General features: G+C 45.8%; 1 protein-coding gene across 2 annotated transcripts in view; it reads right to left on the bottom strand.

Annotated features, from left to right (window-relative positions):
* Positions 1 to 7,778, bottom strand: part of CERK (ceramide kinase) — a 215,725-nt gene extending 207,947 nt beyond the window's left edge. Inside the window, exon 1 of one of the 2 annotated variants that reach the window (XM_069229725.1) lies at positions 7,444 to 7,778. In XM_069229725.1, coding sequence (XP_069085826.1) covers positions 7,444 to 7,570 — 127 coding nt within the window. In that variant the 5' untranslated portion in view covers positions 7,571 to 7,778. The remainder of the gene's footprint in view (positions 1 to 7,443) is intronic. The other variant, XM_069229726.1, reaches the window with a different exon arrangement.
* Positions 7,779 to 22,318: the final 14,540 nt, after the last annotated feature.

Raw genomic sequence — 22,318 nt, 5'->3', positions numbered from 1 at the left:
CCCTCTCCCTTTGGAAATAGGGGTGAAGGGCTGGGTAGGAGTAGCCTCCCCTAGCCTCTGGAAATGTTTTGATGGGCACAGATGGTGCCCATCTGTGCATAAGCCAGTCTACACCGGTTAAGGGATCCCCCAGCCCTGCTCTGGCATGAAACTGGACAAAGGAAAGGGGAGTGACCACTTCCCTGACCAGTACCTCCCATGGGAGGTGCCCAGAGCTCCTCCAGTGTGTCCCAGACCTCTACCATCTTGGAAACAGAGGTGTTGGGGGCACACTGGACTGCTCTGAGTGGCCAGTGCCAGCAGGTGACGTCAGAACCACCTCTGATAGGCTCTTACCTTTCTTGTTAGCCAATCCTCCTTTCTTGGTAGCCAAACCTCCTTTTCTGGCTATTTAGGGTCTCTGATTTGGGGAATTCTTCAGATAACGAATGCAAGAGCTCACCAGAGTCCCTCTGCATCTCCATCTTCGACTTCTACCAAGGATCGACAGCTGACTGCTCCAGGACGCCTGCAAAACCGCAACAAAGTAGCAAGACGACTACCAGCAACATTGTAGCGCCTCATCCTGCCGGCTTTCTCAACTGTTTCCTGGTGGTGTATGCTCTGGGGGTCGCCTGCCTTCACCCTGTACCAGAAGCCAAGAAGAAATCTCCAGTGGGTTGACGGAATCTTCCCCCCTGCTAACGCAGGCACCAAAAGACTGCATCACCGGTCCTCTGGGTCCCCTCTCATCCTGACGAGCGTGGTCCCTGGAACACAGGAACTTTATCCAAGTGACTCCCACAGTCCAGCGATCCTTCAGTCCAAGTTTGGTGGAGGTAAATCCTTGCCTCCCCACGCTAGACTGCAAAACTGTGTACTGTGTGATTTGCAGCTGCTCCGGCTTCTGTGCACTCTTCCAGGATTTCCTTCGTGCACAGCCTAGCCTGGGTCCCCAGCACTCCTTCCCGCAGTGCTCAACCCGCTGAGTTGACCTCCGGCGTCATGGGACCCTCTTTTGTAACTCTGCATGGACTCCGGTTCACAAATCGCCCAAGTGCCTGTTCAGGTACTTCTGCGGGTGCTGCCTGCTTCTGTGAGGGCTCTCTGAGTTGCTGAGCGCCCCCTCTGTCACCTCCTCCAAGGGCCGACATCCTGGTCCTTCCTGGTCCTCAGCAGCACCCAAAAACCTCTACCATGACCCTTGCAGCTAGCAAGGCTTGTTTCTGGTATTTCTGCATGGGAACACCTTCATCGCGACGAGGGACATCTTCCATCCAAAGGAGAAGTTCCTAGTCCTCTTCGTTCTTGCAGAATTCCAAGCTTCTTCCATCCGGAGGCAGCTTCCTTGCACCTTCATCTGGGGTTTCCTGGGCTCCTGCCCCCCTGGACACTGTCGCGACTATTGGACTTGGTCCCCTTGCTTTGCAGGTCCTCAGGTCCAGGGATCCATTTTCAGTGCACTGCTGGTGTTTGTTGTTCTTGTTGAATCCCCCTATCACGACTATTGTGCTCTTCTGGGGTAGTAGGTGTACTTTACTCCTACTTTTCAGGGTCTTGGGGTGGGGTATCTTAGGCACCCTGACTGTTTTCTTACAGTCTCAGTGACCCTCTACAAGCTCCCATAGGTCTGGGGTCCATTCGTGATTCGCATTCCACTTTTGGAGTATATGGTTTGTGTTGCCCCTAGACCTATGTTTGCCTATTGCAACCTATTGTAATTCTACACTGTTTGCATTACTTTTCTGACTCTTACTTACCTGTTTTGGGTTTGTGTACATATAACTTGTGTATATTACTTACCTTCTTACTGAGGGTACTCACTGAGATACTTGTGGCATATTGTCATAAAAATAAAGTACCTTTATTTTTAGTAACTCTGTGTATTGTGTTTTCTTATGATATTGTGCATATGATATAAGTGGTATAGTAGGAGCTTTGCATGTCTCTTAGTTCAGCCTAAGCTGCTTTGCCATAGCTACCTTCTATCAGTCTAAGCTGCTAGTAACACCTCTATTCTACTAATAAGGGATAACTGGACCTGGCACAAGGTGTAAGTACCTTTGGTACCCACTACAAGCCAGGCCAGCATCCTACAGAGAGGATGTGGCATAAGGCCAGAGCTGCTGTTTTTGAAGCTGGGGAACATGGTTAGAGTCTCAGGTCCAGCTCACCATCATGTGATTCTGGGCAAATCATTTAGGGGGTAATTCTGACCCTGGCGGTCATGGACCGCCAGGGCCAACGACCGCGGAAGCACCGCCAACAGGCTGGCGGTGCTTCTGGGGCCATTCTGACCGCGGCTGTAAAGCCGCGGTCAGAAAAGGGAAACCGGCGGTTTCCCGACGGTTTCCCGCTGCCCCAGGGAATCCTCCACGGCGGCGCTGCAAGCAGCGCCGCCATGGGGATTCCGACCCCCTTCCCGCCATCCTGTTTCTGGCAGTTTTCACCGCCAGAAACAGGATGGCGGGAACGGGTGTCGTGGGGCCCCTGGGGGCCCCTGCAGTGCCCATGCCACTGGCATGGGCACTGCAGGGGCCCCCTAACAGGGCCCCATTAAGATTTTCAGTGTCTGCTTGTCAGACACTGAAAATTGCGACGGGTGCAACTTGCACACCAGCAACTCCGCCGGCTCCATTCGGAGCCGGCTTCCTCGTTGCTGGGGCTTTCCCGCTGGGCGGGCGGCCTTTTGGCGGTCGCCCGCCAGCCCAGCGGGAAAGTCAGAATGACTGCCGCGGTCTTTTAACCGTGGTACGGTCTTCTGGCGGTTTCCGCCGCCCGCGGGGGTCAGAATGACCCCCTTAATCTATTCTTTCTACCAAAAATAAATGTGTTCTTGTGCAATGTACCGGTGCTCATGTAAAGCGCTGTAATACCTTTGCATCGAGTTTGCGCTATATAAAACTGCAAAACAAAAATTACAAAATAAAGCGCTCTAATACCTTTGTGTCAAGTTCGCACTACAAAAAACTGCACACACAAAAAAAAAACCCTTGCAGACATCAAAAGAAAGAGCAAGATGACAAAACTAAAGAAGGCAAAGAAACAACATGCCGCCATGGGTGAGGGAAAAAATAAAACAATAGTGTGCCACACTGAGGTACATGCCCAATCGTGCAATAATCCATGTAACAGGATCAGTCTCCAAAGCAGTAACCAAAAAGCCTCAAGGCGGGACAAACGTAAAGCATTTACCTACGACATCAAGGGATTTTTGAAAGGCAGGCCCAAGAATGAATGAAAGTGATGGGCGTGAGATAGATGTTGTTAAACCCCACAGAATATATTACAACATGTTGAGAAGGGCTTGCACACTGCTATGCTCTACCTACAAATGACCATACACTGACATGTCAGACCAGCTCTTCGAGCATTGTCTGATCACCCTATAGGCCAGTTCAAACCTGATTACTAGGTCCATGAGGACTGCCCAAATGCTGCTCGAATTTAGGAAAGAGTGAAGGCTCACCCCTTTAAAGAAAACAGCATCACAAAAGATCAACCATCCACAATCCAGCTACCTCTTCCTTTAGTCGTTGACTTCACGGCCATCTTTGACTCTGTACAATGCTCTTCTGCTTTTTGGCTAGGTTTTCACTATAGAAATAGTGCACACATACATGCATTAATGTTGTGGTGGGAGTATCAGCCAAAAGGTTAGCCACTGCACTCATAGGCTTTCATGTGTGTGTCGAGAGCAGCCATGCGTGTTTGTGGGTGATCTGTATGGATTGTAAGATTTCTTTAATTTGTGTCTCCAAGAAAGGTAGTGTTAGCAGCTATGCCATAGACAAGGGGGTAGAAGCTAGGCAATACGCAAAAAGGCAAGAAGGAACTTTAGCAGGTAGGCCATAAGCAGAGGAGGCAGGTTTATAAGTTCACTCCAGGACACACTCCTTCTGTTGGGAAGGGCAAGACTTGGATTGTGAGAAGGATGCCTTCACAGCGAACTAATGAATGCATAACTGATTGTGGAAAGCAACCCAGTGCTTTTCGAAGAGCTGCCTCATGCTCATTCCGAGACCTGGGTCGCTTGTCTTGTTTTGAAAATGCATTCTCTATTTTGACAACAGTCTAGACGAGAAATAAACAGCTGGCACCCAGGCAAAGTCTCACTGCTAATGATTAACTTCATAGTCAGTCTACTCCACAAATACATTCTACTCCATAGCAAAAGGCAGCGATATCAAGTTTCCCAGTTTCAATTATTGGTGGTTTATCCAGTCCAGGCAATTTGTTTGCATTCAGGAACTTGCAGTCCTGACGATATGGAATCAAAAAGATTACAAATCCCAGTATCCAAATAAACTTGTACTGGATGAGCTCATTTATATGTGGAACTGGGAAACTCTGCCAAATAACAATAAAGTGAACTCAAAACAATCAGTAAACCGAATAGTGCCATGAAGTTACACCAAGTATTGTTCACTAGTCACTCTTGCACGTAAATAGTCACCCTTCGGATGAAAGGCATATGTGTATAAAAATGCCTACGTGGAAAGTCGGAGCTCAGTGCTTGTGACAGAAACAAGGCACAGCATATTCTATATAAATCGCAACAGAGGGATAACAACTGTTGGCTAAAGAGGGATGACTCAGTTGGAGGTCAGCGTTCTAGAATTTGATTGAACAAGCTCACAAAAAATGAACAGTGGTGTACTGGAGCAGGCTTGCTGGTTTTCCAAATCCGTGTTTGACTGGCCCCCCTCTTTGTGAAACTCCCAAAAAGTGTGTTTGACTCAAGGATAGCTTTTCAATTTAGACCATATCCCATCAGGGTCGGACTGGTCTATACGGCAATCAGGCAGTGCGGATTGGCTGGTCTGACAGGTCAGAGTGAGGGATGGCTTTTTTGACTGTTTGTGTGCCCGTTTTAGGGTCTGGTGGGTCGGTGTTTACTGTTGATTTCCTCAATATTAAAACATTTACTGCAGCAAGCACAACGCATGCAGTATTCACCCCTGTGAAACAACTATACAGCGTGTCTTCATAAGTTCAAAACTGCCCCAATTTGCAAGCATGGACTACTTTTTTGGCCATCTAATACACTAATTGGGGCCACTTTTCTATCTAAGTTGGACACCGTATCCTATTGAACAAGAAGACTGCTCGATCCCAGTCAGTAGAAGCAGCAAATAACCTTATCAATACCTAAATATTGTATTCTAGTTTTAAATTGACAAAATCCAATGTACATCTCTGTGAGTCGAAGAGAATTTGTTCTGGGGTTGTTAGGTGAGCATGTCGTGAGATCAAATAGGTTATGGTCTGGAGTTCAATGGAATCACTGAGGGGTGCCAAAACAACCGTCCTTGATTTGGGGTGTGGGGAAATTATCTGTTGCCAGGCGACTAAATCTGAAGCAAAGACATTGTAAGTATGGCCGGCTTAGTCAGAGGTGACAGCATGGACAATACAGATGTGACACAGTATGTCTGGTCTTTGTTATGCCATGCTAAGTCTAGGGTATCAAATCAGATATCCTGAGCCCCCCCAGACAACACAGACGGGGACCAAGGGGCATCAGCCTGGATGCAGAGTCAGTGGTACGGAAATATATGGTCTACAATGTGGCAATGTACAGTCTATAGTGTCTAGGAAAGTGTTTTCCAAACAGTGGGTCGTGAGCTGCTTTTTGGAGGGTCACGAACATCCAAGCAATAAATAAGGAAGCCTTTACATTCTGTATTTATCCTGTCATATTTGCTGTGCTTCAAAGAAGGAAGGATAAAACGTCAGGCTATGTCTTCTGACAAAGTCCTGCTTATTTTTTTTACATGAGGGTTAGTGTTTACAAACTCCTCTCACTTTGCAGTCACAGAAAGAAATGTAAAGTGAACTATGTGACAAATCTTACTGGGATAAATTAACTGTGAAAGGAAAGGCTGTAGGATGCCATTTTTTATTACACACAACAAAATATATATACCTGTAAATGAACTGTGCACATTCAGCAGTTAGGAAAGCAAAAATTAAGCATGTTCTGTGTAATTCTGAAGTGTGATGGAAACAATTAGGGTCAAAACAAATCTAGACATGTCATTTGGTGATGTGCAAATGATTATTTACTGAAATCCGATTCCCATTATCATTTGTGTGTAATACAGTTTTGTCACTATAAAACTCTATGTCAGGGCAAAATGCCCAGTTTGTTCTAAAAAGTGGACCATGGTTCTAAAAGGTTTGGGAAGCATTGGTCTAGGACATGATACCAGCCACTCTGGGGCTCAGGCAAAGATGCCAGGGTGTGGGAGCGCAAGCTAATAGAAGTAAACTTGTACATTCCAGGTCATCATGTATTTAAACTCAGTCAAAGTGCACACAGTGGTTCTCTGAGGCAGTCTGGAACATTGCAGGATACAGACAGAGGCACCGGATCAGATAGCCTGGGGTCAAAGGGCATCAAACCACGAGAGCCAAGAACATCGCATTGTGGGGCCTTGTCTGTGTTAGAAGAAGACACAGTCAATGACCCATGGGTGCCTTCTACAAGATACTAGACAGCATGTGACCCACCTGAACAAGATATTGGGGCACAGTCTGCAGTACAAAGGTTTCAGTCAATGATGCAGGAGTCTGGTACAGGGCATCACATCTTGGAGCACGGTTGGCGACATAGCAGAGTATAGTCTGATACAATGCACTATAAAGCTCTGTGACTGAGGATAAAATACTCTCTGGAACGAGTCATACAGCCGAGACAAAAAGGGGGCCATATCCCGTGGAACAGTCTGAGTTTGAGGAAGCGCCCCCTGGGACCAGGTGTTACACTGTCTGTGGTAAAGTGGGGCTGAGTCTGTGATAGGAGAAACTGAGGTAAGTACACACACAGTTGGGCCTCGTACAATGAAACCAGATCATAGTGCCACGCAAACGCGTACTCTGGTGCATACAGTTTATAAAGTGGGTACACACAATTTTGGGATGTGAGTGCTCATAGTCAAGAGCTGCACTAATAGACAGAGGCACAGAGTCTGGGGAGCAGGGGCACACGGAGGCTCACATTTTGACGCACCGAACGGGGGGCATCAGTGGGTATTCGGAATGTGCACCCTTTGACATCACACACCACGACTGGGTCACAGGGCACACGTGCTCATGTATAGAGGGCACGGTGTTTGACAATTAGTGCACACAGGTTTTCATACAGGGGCCTGCTGTCTGAGACACAAAATACTCAGCCTGGGTAGATGGGCCAGCCGCCTGTTGCACAACGAGCACACGAGCCGGGAGAACCGAACACACAGACGGAAGCACACAGGCTGATTCATGGGGACACAAAGATTCGGGTGCTAAGTCAGTGAAGCCAGCAAGGAGAATGTGGCAGAGAACATGGGGTATTATCACGAACTGACGCTCACAGCACGCTTGGCACACATCAGGCTGGGGTACAACGCATTCAGCAGGACCACAGGGCAACCCTCTGCGGCCACTAGGCCAGCTTATTAGGACTCAGGCACTAACCGGCTCTGTTGCGCCTGGGCTGCAAGTCCCTCCACGACAGCTCCTGGCTCCCCGGGTCCAAGGTGACTTCATAGCAGCGGTTCTTCCTGAGCAGTGTAGAGCTCAGCGGCTGCAGATCAGGGCCCATTGTGCTGCTGTACACGGGCCTATTTCTACTGGGCACAGGCGCCCAGGTCTTCGGGGTGCCCGCTGTGCCAGGACTCCCGCGTTGCCCTCCGCAAGATCTAGAGACGGCTAGCGGTCCCTGTGATCCATTGTCCGAGGGCGGAGGCGGGCACAGGGGCGGGCACCGGCTCTCACGTCACCTGGCAGGAGATTAGTAGCAAGGCCGGGACGTCACTAAGAGGGGCGTGCATCACCTCGCAGACTGAGCCTGCCCCCCGGGAAGTGGGAGGAGCGAGGGAAGTGTGTGAGACAGAAGCACAGTCGGAGGCAGCCTGGGGGAGCATTATGGACAAGAGCTCCCCCACTTCCCTCAGAAAGTGAGTTGTGGAACTGGCTGTACCGTAACAGTGTCTGGGACTGCTATGGTACCCCACCTGAAATACACATTTCTTTAAAAAAGTGATCTTTGCAGCTCGAATCCATTGCTCTCCAGAGAGTCTCCCGAATTGTTTATCAGTCGTTCTGATGGTCCTTTTCAATTCCAAACAGCCAACAGTGATACATAATATTATGGCTTTAAATCTCCTTGTAAAGTCTGTCTGACAATTAAGGAAGTTTAACAGAAGGCACGGGCCACGGCGGACCGGAGAGCTGAGCAGTCGATGCTGTAATTTTAGGTCAAGCAGAGGCGTGAAATACCACTAAAATCTTGGTCTCATCGAGCGAGAAGTGTGCTGCGCTATTTTATTTGTATTATTAGGTCTACTGATTTTAAAGGAAGAGTGTAATTTATATGTATAACGATGATCTGTGGAATCCATTGTATCTATTGGGCTTTTAGTGAGAGGGGAGACATTTCATTTGTAATCTGTTTCAGCGGGTCTCACTTTCCCAGCCTGATCCCACCCCCATCCCTTAACCAGTCCACAGTTCCAATACTTTTTAATCACGTTATCATATCTCTCTACTCACCGTCATTGGGTGAAATGGGGCACATCACAGACCAGTGACTCCTTGTGAGTGTGAAAAAATGCACTTTTTTGAAACGGGTTCGTATTACATAAAACATCCTCGGCTTAATGCCTCACAGAACTAAAATCTCACTATGTATGTAATAAACAGGCTCGCCTTCCCCCCAAACCCTAAATCCCGCCCCCTGTATACATACCTGTCAAAATTTGACATTCTGACCTATTGGAGTGCTATGAATGTATCACTTTAAACTTCCCCTCCTGCTTAACAGTGAACCAATTGACATTTGCTAAACTTGATAATCCTACGGCATAACCTTTAACTCCAGGACTTCCGTTTTGGGCTTGTTGACCCCCCCCCCCCCCCTCCTTTCAGCCTGATTAGCATATGTTAACCAAAATAACCTTAAGTAAAGGCCTGCAAACTTGTGGGCCAACCACCACTTTTGCACCTGTCTCAAAGCGACAACCAAACACAACTTCCTATTCCCTTATATACCTGCTGCAACCAGCCTGCCCACATTGCGACCAAGTAAGCCAATTTTACTTTCCCTCAGACTTAACATGAACAGAGTGAGCAGGTGGGCTTTCTACGCAAGGGCTGCCACCGAGTACACCTACCATAAAATCTCATGGGTGGCAGCCCTAAAATGTATATATAACCATTGTGCTATGTTATTTACTGGATGTAGTCCAAGAAGCACAGTCATCTAGACTGTGCCTGTATCTCCCCAATGCCCTCGGGGAACAGCGTCCCCTTTGGTCTGCTGTCCTCCCAAAGCTCGCTTGTGAGAATATCACCAGTTAAAGGGTCAGCTCCATCCTCCAGACAAGTGAAATACCACCTATAGGATTCAGTAGGATCACTGGTCCTAAAAACCTTACTCATCCACAATCTCCGATGTTTTCAATGGAACCACACCCCAAAAACACCCAATTTCACTCTTCTTGGTGACGCAATTTTCTTATATAAGTCAGTGGAGCTGCAGAGACTGACACAGACTCTACCATTAGACTCAAGTCAGGCAATGAATGGCAACCCAGATGTCTTGAAAGGTTCTACATTAAGTGAGAATTGTCACTGTTTCACACTGATGAAAACTTTTTTTTTGTGAATCGTTTTTTATGAAGACATGTTGAGCGGCTGGTGGCAGTTTTGGGGGACTGTCAGACTTTCACCTAAATAAAACAAGCACTATATAAAGAACAAAATATGTTTTATTGTAAAAGCACACATTCCACTAGTTCCAATAAGTGCCCTTGAAGTGGACTACATATTGTGCTGATGTGCACATTGTGCAAGAAAAAAATACCGTCACTCACAGGTAAGCCAATAGCTGAAGTGTGTCACATGCTGTGGTGAGTGGAAGCAAAATGGGACACTGCACTGGATCAGTGGATGAATTCTCGTGACTTGACCAGCGATGGTTTCTTCCAGAGGGTGGGGAAGCATCGTCCCCCCACCCACTGTGAGCAGCACAGGCAAAAATAAAACTTTTATTGCCATTTTATTTTTTACCAGTGCATTGTGCACCAGCCCTATGTCATGCCTGGCGTGTCCTCTGCTGATTGGCAGCAGAGGACTGTAGCACTGGCTTGACTGGATGCTCCAAAGTGACATGCACACTTTGAAGCTCTCCACTCAGCTGCTTAAGGACAGCTGGGTGGAGACCCAGCAAAGGCCTCTAGAGCCTGAAGGAGCGTCCGGCCAGACAGCTCTATCCAGTCCAGGTGCTGCTCTCATGCTGATTAGTAGCATGAGGGCAGCACCTGGATTGGTTAGGGTAGCTCTTCCGGCATCCATGAAGAAGAAGAGCACTGAGGAGGACACACAGCCTGTGGGTAAGTGCCATTTTTATTTTAAATGTGTAGTGCATGTGTGTGTAATGCATGTATGTGTGTAATGCATGCAAGTGCAGTGTTGATTTGTACTTAGTGTTATGGTTTGGGCTTTTTGAGGGCAGGGGTTATTTTTAGGGTTTTTGGAGGGAGGGGGTGTTTTTTTGGGGGGGGCGGGGAAGTGGTGGGCACTTCACTTGCCCCACCACTTTCAAACGGTACCAGCTGCCGCTGGACTTGACCCATACATTATCTTTCTAAAATTGCTGGCATTGGTATTGTACACTCAAGAAAATGCAATGAACTATATGCATTTTCTCACAGACTCTTTTGTGCAATACACTAACCCATATAATCCAAAACAGGAGTGAGCAACACATCTGACAGCAACTAGAGATAGTGTCAATAAATGCACTCCAAGAGAAATTGGCTATAGCTATCTCTGTGTTTCAGTACGTCCAACCACCAGGCTGTCTTGAGTGGACATTTGGGTGGTAAGGGAGGGTTGACACAGCCCTCAAGATATTTTGAAAGTTTCTTTCAGCTAGTGCTGTTTGTCAGCCAGCTTTCCTGAGCATGCTGTCAATATAGGGCCTAACAAATGGGAAAAGCGAAGGTGGCTACAGTCTAAATGCTTGTGAATAAAAAAAAAACTGGGTTCGCTAAAAGTAGCATTCAGAACCTGGGTCTTGTTGACAGCTAGATAACCGCAACACCAACCAAATAGCAAACAAGCAGCCTTGTCTACGTTCAACAACCTATACATAAATTTTCTCCTTGCGCACTGGCAGCGGGCCAGGATAGGTATAGTCCCTACCGGACTTTGGTGCTTTCCACGAGACATATCTCTTTTAGTAAGTGGGATAGCAAAATACAGAAAGCAAGAACAAAGCATTTCTGGTAAAGAATGACATACAAGGAACTTCGTTTCAAGGTTTACTTAAATGAATTAATGTACAGAAATGCACATGCTGATCCATCAAGTTAAATCAATAAGTATTAGAATCAATAGGAGATACAGCAAAACTCAATAAAGTTCTTCTCAATAGCCAACATAGATTAGTATTCAAAGAGTAGGAAAGTATCTACTCCCAACAGAGAGAAATCTCTCGCTTTTATATGGCTTTAGACAACAGCTTCATACATTTACTACATTAGTACATGATTCAAACGTTCATAACCAAGAGAATAAAGCAAAAGCAACAGTTGATAAAGAAATACATTTTAGAATTCTCTCGCTATTCTCATACGTGGAGTTCTAGTGTTCACAGCATCTGCTCTCTATACATGAAATGTTAAATAGTTTGTTTTTCAGGCTGGGGCTTTTGCTGTGTCATTGAGAAGGTACACTGTTCTCTGATAGTCACTGGAAATAATTTCTCAGATACTGAAAGTTTACGAGTCTTTATTAAGACAGCACAACTCAGCAGCTCACATCATGTGTTAAACATCAATGTCATGAAAAGATGGACAACGAGGCCTAAATTGTCCTAAGTTAAAGGAACATGAATTATTACATGCTAAACATTGAAATCGAAAATTTTAAGCAGTCCACGTTTTCAGCCTCAATGGAGCAAGCCGCAGGTCTTTCATCAGTGGGTATCCCATGGCAGGTGCTTTAAATTCACACAAATGTACCCGTTTCTCTATATTGAACCTTCATTGTTTTAACATAAAGCTACCTCAAAGTGATGGATTGAAATACTTGAATCAATTTGAATCCTAAGTAGAAAGACTTAACCTCAGTGAGAGATGTTCATTCAGGACTGCTAGGCCATACCCCATTCGAAAAGAACCACAGTAAGCAAAAATAAGGCTTCAATCATGCTGTGCCTTTCAAGATAAGTTTCCGGATGAATCCCAATGCTACACACAGCTCGATGTGCACAATGGTCATGCTCATGCCACTTAGGGTGACTCACTGACAACACACAGAGAGCTGAAAGAAACACATAAATATATCGGTTTCACTGGTAAATTACTCTGAGTGTAATTGGAGCCCTTCATTTTGTAGCTCATCAGTCTCACTACAGAGAACGATGTAAGTAAATTGGATATGGAACCACCAATCTACACTAAACTTGAAGGACCAACATTTGAAGAACCAGGAATTGGTTCACATTTGCATCACCCTAAACATCATACTATGATAAAGGAGCTTTTTTGACTCCACACCCTTTGACAATGTTTATAAAACCTGTTATACAAGATCCAAAACATTATCACATGATTACCCTACATTAAATTCATATACAACCCTTTAAGATATAATTAAATCTTGATGAAGTGATCTTGCATCCGGGCCTCGCCTACTAGGCTGTGTTAAAAAATGATTGTGTAGTAATAACCATTGTTAACCTGCCTGGTATAACTTGTTGTTTTAAACTGTTCCAAATTAAATAGAAACACTTTTGGTACTCTTACTGGCACAAAGTCTTATATCCACTGCCACCTCTTTCTCTTCAATTTATACAAGAATCTCGGAGGATTAAACACTCCGATTGTGGTAATTCATTTTCCTTGTGGTTTTCTTGTAGATTGACATGTTTTGTTTTAATACTGCAATATCCTGTGTTTTTGACTTCCTCTTTTCTCAGCATTTAGCCACCCTACACTTTAAACTAATACATGAAACAGTGACATACCAACCTCTGTACTTTTTAGAGCAAACAATTTGAAAGCACTAGAGCCCTGAACACATACAGGGAGCCTGGGATATAATTCAGGACTATTTACAAAAGGTAGGTCCTTTTTTATGTTTCTGATGTTTTGACTTGCGGTGCTGAAACTAAGTAATGAAGCTAAGTACTAGCAATTCCTGTTTCCTTACTTCTGAGTGAAGGAAATGCTCGTTCGCAAGGAAGAGGAGGCAGATATAGGGTGATCCTATTTTGGAAACTAAAAACTGGGACATTTCACTAAAAGAAGAGAAGGACTACAATTTTACTCCAACCGAGGGACTGAGAATGACGAAGAAACTGACAAACACGGCACTAAGGGAATAAAATGAATAGCACGTTTTAAACCCAGAATCATATCTGGTAATTACATTCATTAAATTGCTTTCAAATAAGCTGCTAGCTAGTCCTGCTTTGGGACACATAAAAAACCTGCCTCCGTTTGTTTTCAGTCAACCCTCATTAAAAACGGGACATGTGTGAAATTTGAAAAACCGGAAGCCCTTTCTCTTCTCTGACAAAAGAACAACAGCATTGTTCTTCTCTGAGCTGGCTCATATTTAATATTGTTAGGGTTTCCTTGGCGATGGGAACCATCATCACTCCTCACTTGACAGCATAGAGCAGGGATCTACAATGCTAATCACTCTGTAGAGTGAAGCAGGCCCTACCTACCGCCTCCATATTCTGTGCATGTAAGGCCAGGCAGGCAGCCCGGAGTAGGAAATTAGACAGCAGCGGTAAACATATATGCCGAAAATGTTGTATGTGTGCACCAATGTGTCTACTTCTCACGCCCCCTCTATAAGGATACCATTTGTTCTGTAACCCCTCCCACATCAGCCTGTCCGTGCCCTAAGCTCTGCACATAAGGGAGCATCAGGAAACGATCTAAGAGGATTCCAGGACCAAAGGGGCTAATTTTTCTCAAGAGCAACTTGCACATCTGAAAAAATAACTGAATGAGAACATTTCTGAATCCTAGAAGTCTCAATGATATGTTGTCAGTATTCGTTGCGGCTAAAATGTATATGAGATTCAAACTTTTTCCAACTGGCAAAGCCCATTCTTACTTCTTTTTTTTTTAGAGTGAAATATAGCCAGTCATTTGCTTCACCTGGTTGTGCCCTCGACCTGCAGGACAATCACAATGCAAATGTGATATGAGCAGATTGTTTCCCTGGAAATAAGCAACCTACCATTTTTAAGTACAACTGTACTTTTAGCCATTACCCAGCCACCCTTAATTTATTCTAAATGCCTAATTTACCTAACTGTCTTACATCCACTAATTTAACATTTAAATATAATTTAATACCAGCAGTGAACTAGTTTTAATCACCCACAGTTATGACATGTGAGTGAGATGAAGGACATACAAATGAGGCATGTTGTTCAAGGTCACAAAAAGTGGCCAAGCAGGAAAGTCAAAGTTACATTCAAGGTATCGTAGATGTGCAATCAATACCTCTCCATTTAAGTACAACTCCTCTATTTGTCTTGCCAATCAGTAGTATCTCATTTTTTTCTTAAAATCATATAGCATAACTCGCCACTGCAATATCCGTTCTTCTTTCATTTGCCTAAAGAAGAATCTCATTCTCAAAAATTCTGCTCATTTCACTTCAGTTCTTGAAGAGACTCAGTATTTGGATTATTAATGGTAAAGGTTTGGGTCTCAATACTCTTTTTTAAAAACTAGGGGCCTGATTATGACTTCGTCGGACAGAAAAGCCCGCCTGCCGAAGTTCTGAAGGGTAGGTTGCTGCCAGTGTGGCAGCATCCCCGCCAGGGGTATTACGAGTTTGCTGCTAGGTCAGCGGGCGGAAACCCAGTTTCCACAAGCTGGCCCAGTGGGAAACGGCCTACATCATTGTCTCCGGCTCATAATAGAGCAAGCTGCAATGCTGTAGTGCGTAGGGTGCAAAGCAGACAGTGAACATTGTGGTAGGGCTGGGCAGGGGGGTCCTGCACTGCCCATGCCAAGTGCATGGGTAGTGCAGGGCCCTCACTGGGCCCCCCTGGACCCTGTCTCCACCAGCCTTTTTATGGCGGTTTTACCACCATGAAATCGGTGGTGGAGAAAGGGGTCGTAATCCCCAGTGCAATGCTGCTTGCAGCGCTGTCGTGGTGGATTAGGACTGCCAGGTCATCGTGAAGTTAAAATCTGGCGGTGCTGGTGGTCCGACCGCAGCGCAACCAGTGTGGTCATAATGTGGCGATCGGACCGCCACATTGGTGGAGGTCTGACTGCTACCGCGAGTCTGGCGGTCAGCAGATTGCCAGACTCGTAATGATAGACTGTGTGTTTAGGAACAATTTGGAAAAGTCCTATAGTTAATATATTTCTCCTGCTAAGTGAAATTGTAGAAACCCCATTGCGTCTCACGAAGCAAGTCAAGTCCATTTGTTTAGAGAACTTCAGCTATAGAGTTGGAAATGAAGACTCATATTTAGGTTGGCACTTGTGGATACAAGGGGTGGGTAGTGCAACCCTCTTCTACACGTAAATGCTTGCTTCTTAGCCATGCCTTCAACCCATCCACCTACTCAATTCCACTCATTCTGGTGAGTACCTGCACTTCTTTTACCAATTTAAAGCACTTTTTACTCATAATGCGTCTTTGAAGAGATTGGTCTTGATTTCTTTCTGAATTGTAGTGTAGGATCCGTTCTGCCGTTGAAGGAAATGTTGTTGCAGATTCTTGGTGAGTAGATGGACAATGCCTGCCTGCTGTGTTTTCCTTCTTGCAGTTCATCAGTGGCATTGTTTCAGTGTCCTGGCTCTTAGTTTCATACATTTACCTGAGTTGGTCATTTTCTCATTCAGGTGTGCGTGGATGCTTCTGATGGCCTTGTATGTACTCTGTGCTAGCTGGTCTTGAAGGTGATACCGGTTCGGAGGGGAACTAAATGTTGTAGTTATGTGGATGACCTTCTTTATCTTTTGAATATACTTTGTACAATGTGTAGAATGACTGTCAAATGTTCTCTATATGTGTTGGGGCAGGTTTTTGGCTTCATTCAGGTGCACACTTGCCCTGAAGTCGGTTTGGGGAAGCAAGGGTTTCAGTTTTTGTTAGGATAGATAGCTCAAGCCATTACGTCTTGGGTTTCTTTGTGATATGTTCCCGGACTTGGTGGTATGTGTCAAAGGTAAGTCCAAGTAACTTTGCCTCGACTGTCCTGAGGGGCAATGATCTGATTTGGGTTCTGGTTAGGTAACCAAGAATGAATATATGGTTGTCTGGTGTTCTTCAACATCAGGATGATTTCTTTTTTATTTTTTTAGTGGAGTTTTGAATATGTCCTTGACATTCAGATCCAGTTTAGATCAAGGCATGTTTTGAGTGGTGCAGTGTCATAAGTCAATGAGACTTTAATATATTTCTGAGTGCCATTGATATTTTGGTGGTTCTTGTAGCTGTTATTGGTAACTATGATGTTACCAGATGGGGAAGACGACCCACAGCGTTGTTTCCCCGGGGCTGGCGTCACCAACAGTCATACCCTTCTCTCTCTCCAGGCCTTTAACCTGGAGGGGCACAAGCAGGATATCAGGCATCAGAAAGAGGGACATGGGTGGCAACAGACATGTGCGCTGGCTGGTGGCAGGAAGAGAAGCCAGTGGACGTCCTAAAGCATGGATGGATAATGAAGGACGTGTGGGACGACTTTCCTAAGTAAGGATCGGGAGTCAGAGGAGTCCTGAGACCTTGCAGAGATCACAGGGATCCTTTCATATTGGGAAAAGAAAAAGGTCAAATATTTGCAGATTTGTGGCCAGGTCTCCTTTTAGGAGCAGTGCTTTTGAATAGAGAGCTATCTAAAGAAGTGAGAATTCCTGATTTGATTTATAAGATGGTGCTGAAATCATCAGCCAGACAGACACAAGTTAAGTCTAAGACAATCTTTAAATTCACATTAGGTTGTTGAGTATTCATAGGCAATGTTTCTAGATCAGAAGTTCTTATATTTAGACTTCTATTGACCCCCACATAATCCTTACTGGAATCCGAGGACCTCCACTGAATATTTATTGGACCTCAGGTACTGCCACTGATTCGTTACTGGAATGCAGGGACCCCCGCCTAAGGAATTTTGATGATATGAACCACAAAATAATACACAAATCATGAAATGTTTCATTTAATTCGCACACAAATGTTAAAAACAGTTAAATTTTAAAGGGAAGGTTATAGATTTTCTAAATTCAATAAGGGCAGCCTATCATCTATACAACGTTTGATGCTATTGTACAGTTTCACAAAACATGAAACAATCTGAGAATACTAACTTAATTTTTAGCTTCTTTGAGAAGTTGGGTTCCTGGTTGACTGGGATGTGAGCCCTCGTCAAGCAGCACCCACAATTCTTGTTGTGGTAAGGCACAAGCAAACCCAAATTAACCCATGGTCAACACCCTGGTAGCTTCGCTCAGAGCATCCAAGTTTAACTTAGAGCTAATGTGTAAACTATTTGTGCAATACTTCAGACAGTAAAACAGTAAAAGCACCACATAAAACGCATCCCACACCACGTTAGAAAAATAGAGTAAAAGTTAATAAATAAAACAAGAGCAAAGTGACAAAAGTCCAATTCCAATCAGTAGACCGGAGATTCTCATTTTTAAAGAATAAGGGGGTGATTCTGACCCCGGCGGTCTTAGACCGCCGGGGCCAGGGTCGGCGGGAGCACCGCCGACAGGCCGGCGGTGCCCCGCAGGGCATTCTGACCGCGGCGCTTTGGCCGCGGTCAGTGCAGGAAAACCGGCGGTCTCCCGCCGGTTTTCCGCTGCCCCTAAGAATCCTCCAAGGCGGCGCAGCTCGCTGCGCCGCCGAGGGGATTCTGACCCCCCCTACCGCCATCCTGTTCATGGCAGGAAAGCCGCCATGAACAGGATGGCGGTAGGTGGGGTCGCGGGGCCCCTGGGGGCCCCTGCCGTGCCCATGCCAATGGCATGGGCAAGGCAGGGGCCCCCGTAAGAGGGCCCCGCAAAGTATTTCAGTGTCTGCCTTGCAGACACTGAAATACGCGACGGGTGCCACTGCACCCGTCGCACCTTCCCACTCCGCCGGCTCGATTACGAGCCGGCATCCTCGTGGGAAGGGAGTTTTTCCCTGGGCTGGCGGGCGGTCTTTTGGAGACCGCCCGCCAGCCCAGGGAAAAACTCATAATACCCTCCGCGGTCTTCTGACCGCGGAGCGGTATAATGGAGGGCGGAATTCTGGCGGGCGGCCTCCGCCGCCCGCCAGAATCAGAATCACCCCCTAAGTGTCAAATAGTGCCTAAAAGCACAAAGCACCAACTGTGGCTATCTGGTCGGGCTAGCCTGGGTCAAAATCAAAAGTCCAGGCTAACTGCGGAGGAGCGCAAGTCGGATGCAGTCTCAAATTAATCCTGCTGAAGCTTAACCTTCTCAAGTTTTGTGCCAAGAGTCCTGTTCATGTTGGAGAGGGCCACGAGGAGCAAGGAGAGTGTCACAGGAGGCTATTGGCATGGCAGGAAGAGCAGGCCAGGCATCATGGACGGGTGAGCTGGAGCTTCAGTTTGGCGGTCCCCACCGAGTGGTCGATGCTGATCTAAGAAGAGAATGGCTAGAGGTGCTCTGTCCTAAAATTTGTTACAAGCATTGTGGTCCTTGTGTAAATTGGCTTCTTTTTAGTGCCAAGAGCCCAATAGCTTTATGTAACTTCCTTGAGCCACACCAATGGTCCAGGACCTGAAGGACACTACTTGAGCATCAGGAATTCACTGCAGCTGGGTCCATGAGCTGATTGTGAGCCTTTTATGCCACTGAGTCTAAGATCAGGAGGCCAGCAGACTAGTTCTTGGAGTCACTGTGGAGTCCTGGATTCAAGATGAAATTGCAGGTCCAGTTCTCCTTCCCCAGGCAAGAGGGCAGGCAGCGGTCAGCACAGCAGGGCAGCAATTCCTTCAGAGCAACATTCCAGCAGAGTGGCAGTCCTTGTAGCAGCAAACAGTCCTTCTTCATGGCAGATTATCAACAAGTTCAGAAGTGTACTGAAGAGTTAGAGTCTGAGGTCCAGTATTTATACCCAGTTGTGTCTTTGAAGTGAGAACAAGCTTCTGGAGGCATGCCTTTGAAGTGCACAGATGCCCTGCCTTCCTGACTCTGGCTCCAGACTGACTACAGTGGGTAGGCAACCCTTTTTGTGGAGAAAGGCCATAGCCTATTCACATGTAAGTGTGGTTGGGCCCAGCTCCTTCCACCATCCTGCTAGTGATATCCCATCAAGGCACAACATATCTTCCCATTGTGTGTGGCTGTTTGGGAGGAATATACAAAGTCCAACTGTCAGCTACATCCAGTCATATGACCCAGAAACAGGCTTCAGGCACTAAATTGCCAAAGTGGCATTTTCAAAAACTGTAATTTAAAATTTGAATCCCCCATAAATTAGGATTTTACATTCCAATTACAGAGACACCAAACATGAATTGGTTATCTCTTCCCATTTGGAAATTACATTTAAAAATGTAATAAGATAACTCCAGTTTTATCATATGGGAGGAGTAGACCTTACAGTAGTGAAAAATTAATATAAAAGCTTTTCACTGCAAGGGCATGTGAAATGTAAAAGTACATGCCCCACTTTTTAAATATATTGCATCCTGCTCTCTGGGCTATTCTGGGCATACTCTATGGGTGGCTTACATGTAATAAGAAGGAAGATTTGGGCCTCGCAAAATGTTTATTTAGTCAGGTCAAATGGCAGTTTAAAATTGCACACCCACAGGTTGCAATGAAAGGCCTGAGACATATTTATGGCTCAAATCTTTTTTGTTTAAAATCTTTTGAGAGTAATACATTCAGATTCAACTGGCTGGTGAGGAAAAGAGCAATGCAGAACTTAGAAATGGGGGGGGGAAAGGGAAAGCGAGGAGAAGAGAAGGGGGGACAGAATATGGAGGGAACCAAGATGAGTAGGAGGGAAAGGATTTATCCAGGAGTTCCAGCAATCCAGTGTTAATTATGAAGCAGCACTAGGGTAATAGTTAGACAAGGCCCTATCCAGGAAATGCCAGCCCTCTTAAGTCAAGCTATGTCAGTGCTGTCTGCTGTTCCTGGCCTCCCATTATCCAGAGTATTCATAAGTACTGGGGGCAGGTTAGCCCTTGAAGTTCTTGAGCCAGAAATTGAACACAGGGCCCACACATTTTGTTGAATTGTGGCAACTTATGGTCCAGGGAGGCTGTGAGTTTTTCCATCCCAATAATGTCCCGCAACTTATGCAGTCAATCCGCATGGGTTGGTGGCCCATTTGGCAGGGTTAACCTGTTTCATAGGGCATAGGGCCATAGTTATGAACTTTCCTTTGGAGTACTGAAAAGTGTATGTTAAGACATTGAGGAGCCCCAAAGGGTTGGATATTGATGTAAAAAATTGCATTATTGTCTTTTTGGACGTCTTTCGAATATCGTTTGAGCTTGGGATAGTGCGACAGAAGCTGGGTCAGAGTACCTGTGTGGCAGCAACACCAGCTGCCCTCGGAGGTGCCACTGTTCCATTGCGTCAGTCTGACTAGTGTATAATACCAGTAGTGAGTTACCTTCCGTATTGCCTCTTTCCCTGCCGCACTGAAGGAGGTTGTGCAATTGACATTTGAGTCCTGCCTCCCACATCTTCTGAGCAGGGTATTTCTCAACAGAGGTGGCTTTATTAAGATAGCTGTAGATTTCTGAGAAGAGGCCTTTGTCATCTTTCTTGGTGACAAGCCCCTTTTCGAAGGCAGAAAGCTGCCGTCTGGCATGCGGATGGATTGTGGGTTGTGCGACCCAATTTTTAACCATAATGTACCGCCAGTGCTCCCCAACCGGCATGCCATATTCTGCATGCAAGCATGGGAAATCCATGAAGCCTGTATGGTTGAAGAGATCCTCTCTTCCAATCACCTATGAATGGCTTCCTACCAACTACAGAAATCAGACACCAAAAGGACAGGCACCAAGTCGGGTTACCCATGATGGGTGTGAGAGATAAAGAGTGCGACCACAGGTAGTTAGCGATGGCCACCTTTCCAGGCCACATCCATCACTCGAAATACTGGTGAAAAGTAACCCCCAGGGGCCTATTTTTTAGGAAGCCAGGAAAAATTTGAACCCCATTATGGTTTGAAAAATGAAGCACAAGTGCCTTTGCTGTTGGAGGTTTATTCCGTTCTACCAGATACCATAGCTATGCTGCCAGATAGTAATGCGAGAGACAGGATATATCCAATTCACCCTCAGTAACATGCAAACCAGCCTTCTTCCGTGCCATGCACATTTTTTTGCCGCCCCAGATAGAGGTCTCAATTGTACTTTGTAATTCAGCTAATAAGAATGGAGGTGGTCTCAATTGTACTTTGTAATTCTGCTAATAAGAATGGAGGCAGGCTAAGAGGAAGAACCTTCAGGACATATAGGATCTTGGGAAGCAGAGTAATCTTTACCGCCACCAACCTACTCAGCCAAGAAAGTTCACCGTCCTTCCAAGATTAGGCATCTCCACATGCAGTATGAAAGATAACCAAATAGTTGCCTTGCACTATTTGCCCTAGGGTCGGATAGACTTCCATGCCCACATAGGTTACCCAATGAGCTGCCCATGGGATCAGATAGGGCTGTTCCAGTTGTGCTCTATCTGCCTTGGAGATGGTAAGGTCAAGCACCTTCAATTTCTGTATATTGACCTAAAAGCCAAAGGCTCTGCCAAAGGCCTCCAGTTCCCAAAGAAGGGCCGGTAGAGAAAAAAAGGTGTTGGGTGAGAGCAACCAGAACATCATCCGCATACCACATCAACTTGTGTTCCTAGCAACCTATAAGAATGCCTTGAATTGTGGGATCAGTAGCACATGCTTAGCCAGGGGCTCTATATAGAGAGCAAATAGGAGAGGGGGCAATGGGCAACCCTGATGGGTGTTTTTAGCGGCTAGTAGTTTGAGCAGAATGTAAGTACACCAAGGTCTGCTGCGCTGTGTAAAGGTTTACATAGAACTGCTCAAATGCCCCAACTATATCCACATCAGTGGTCACACTATGACTCCCAGCCAACTAGATCTCTGAGATCCTATTTTCAAGCATCTGAACTCTACAGAGTATTTGTGCATGGTCCGAATGAGGGCGCATTGAGCCTTAACTAAATCTAGGGCTTTCAATTGTTTCCTCACAAGTGTTAGCTGACATCGCAGTGGTGTGCCCCAGTGCAGACATGTGCTTCTTCCGATTCCTTCACCTAAGTCTCTAGGGCAGACCATTTGTCCCTCTTGTCCTTATTTA

Source organism: Pleurodeles waltl, chromosome 4_1 (assembly GCF_031143425.1).
Source record: "Pleurodeles waltl isolate 20211129_DDA chromosome 4_1, aPleWal1.hap1.20221129, whole genome shotgun sequence".
Taxonomy (NCBI): Eukaryota; Metazoa; Chordata; class Amphibia; order Caudata; family Salamandridae; genus Pleurodeles; species Pleurodeles waltl.
This window is presented reverse-complemented; position numbering and strand designations above follow the sequence as displayed.